Source organism: Eurypyga helias, unplaced genomic scaffold (assembly GCF_000690775.1).
Source record: "Eurypyga helias isolate BGI_N326 unplaced genomic scaffold, ASM69077v1 scaffold37069, whole genome shotgun sequence".
Classification (NCBI taxonomy): domain Eukaryota; kingdom Metazoa; phylum Chordata; class Aves; order Eurypygiformes; family Eurypygidae; genus Eurypyga; species Eurypyga helias.
Window position 1 is genome coordinate 330 of NW_010270730.1, and position 1,747 is coordinate 2,076.

A 1,747-nucleotide genomic window follows, 5' to 3' on the forward strand; every position below is an offset into this window, starting at 1 on the left:
AAATTCTTGATTTTGTTCGTAGCCACCTCGTCCTCAATGCCTCTCTGAGCAGCATCTAGCGAGCGAGCGGGAGAAGGCGAGACAGAGAGGCAAGAGAGAAGATGAGGATAATTTGCAGACAGCTTGTCTTGTTGTTTTCTGGCTTTTGGGGACTAGCAATGGGAGCTTTTCCTAGCAGCGTGCAAATAGGTAAGCGCTGCATTGGGCTGCGTGCGCGTGTCCAGGGGTTCAATCCTTTAGCAAAGTGAGTTGGAAAGGAGGCTCTGAAGGCAGTTTGCGGATTTCTCGTCCAACGCCATCCCATTTCCCTGCCTTCACGAAAAATCCGCGTGTATCTGTGTGCGTGTGCGTAGATGTGTGTGCGCTCGCGTGCGGTGGGGAGGATGCTTGTCTTTTCTCGAACTCGTTCCAGCTCCGGGGTGTGAAGGATCGGAAGGGGAGAAAGGGGTTCGGGGCTGATGCCCCCAGGCTGCTTCATCCCTCTCCGGCATCCCCCGTTTTTGCCTGGCTCCCAGAGGGATGGCGAGTTACGTGCACCGGAGGTTGCGGTGGCCGACAGGGATGGGGAGTAAAAGGCAGCGCTGCCCTTCTTTCCCTTCTCGTAGTTGGAAAGTTTAGGATTTTGTAGGTCTCTCTATGTAGTCTTGTGCCCTATCCTTACCGCTTTCCCATCTCCTCCTGCTTCCCTCCTTTCGGACGTGTTTCGGATGGGACGCAGCTATCTGAATTCTGTCCAGCTCAGCTCCATCACTGCATCATTTCTCGTGGACTTGGGAAGATGCTGCTAATAAGGCTGAGCTGCTCCCTGCCTGCACATGGATGCAGAGGAGCAAAGTTCATTATATTCCTGTTCAGTGCAGATTATTCTACACTGAGTTGGTATTTTCTTTTTTTTTTTTTAATCCAGAAAGCATCATTCCCCTTAATCAGCCTGCCACTTAATGTAAGAGGCTGTTGAGTAGCTGATTTACCAGTGTGTTCGGTATCAGGGAGATGGAGGCTAAACACTGTCAAAGGTCACTGTAATCATGACAAATCTGGGTATTTATGTTTGAAAAGCTGGAAACTGAGAAGTCAGAAAAGAAGCGTGAATGCATCAGGGAGGTTAAAATCGATTGAGGACAGTGATTTAAAGGCAGTGGTTGTGATTATGAATATGATTAGTTCATTATGCATTAAAGTCTTCGGACTTGTCTTACTGTGCAGCTTTTGGAGAGACAGTTGCTTGGTGTTATAAGATAGTAAGTAGCTTGCAAATAATTCACCCTACTTGCTTTGTTTTCTGCTTTTTTTCTGTTTTTTGTAGGTGGTCTCTTCATCAGGAACACAGATCAGGAATATACTGCTTTTCGATTAGCTATTTTTCTTCATAACACCAGCCCCAATGCATCCGAAGCACCTTTTAATTTGGTTCCTCATGTAGACAACATTGAAACAGCTAACAGCTTCGCTGTAACAAATGCCTGTAAGTAAACATGCCATCAATCTGACCACCTTACGAATAAATTGCAGTGGAAATAACACAAAACCACATTATTGTCTTGCATTGGAAATACATCAGGAAGTCTGTCTTCAGTATAGATATCATTTGCAGAAGAGCAAAAGGGGCAGCGATCCTTGTTAGTTTCTAACTGGAGCAAAATCCCCTCTCCTGCCTTCTGCTGACTAACCTGATGTGACATTTACTTTAGTGTTATTACTGTAGTTTTTTTGCTTCCTAGTTTCTATGGAGATGAATTTTGTTGTT

General features: G+C 45.7%; 1 protein-coding gene across 1 annotated transcript; it reads left to right on the forward strand.

The window, feature by feature from the left end:
* The first annotated feature begins 101 nt into the window (after positions 1-101).
* LOC104514792 (glutamate receptor 4-like) lies at positions 102-1,473 on the forward strand. Its single transcript, XM_010158560.1, has 2 exons — positions 102-189; positions 1,307-1,473. The coding sequence occupies exons 1-2, from the start codon at positions 102-104 to the stop codon at positions 1,471-1,473; spliced, it is 255 nt and encodes an 84-aa protein (XP_010156862.1).
* Positions 1,474-1,747: the final 274 nt, after the last annotated feature.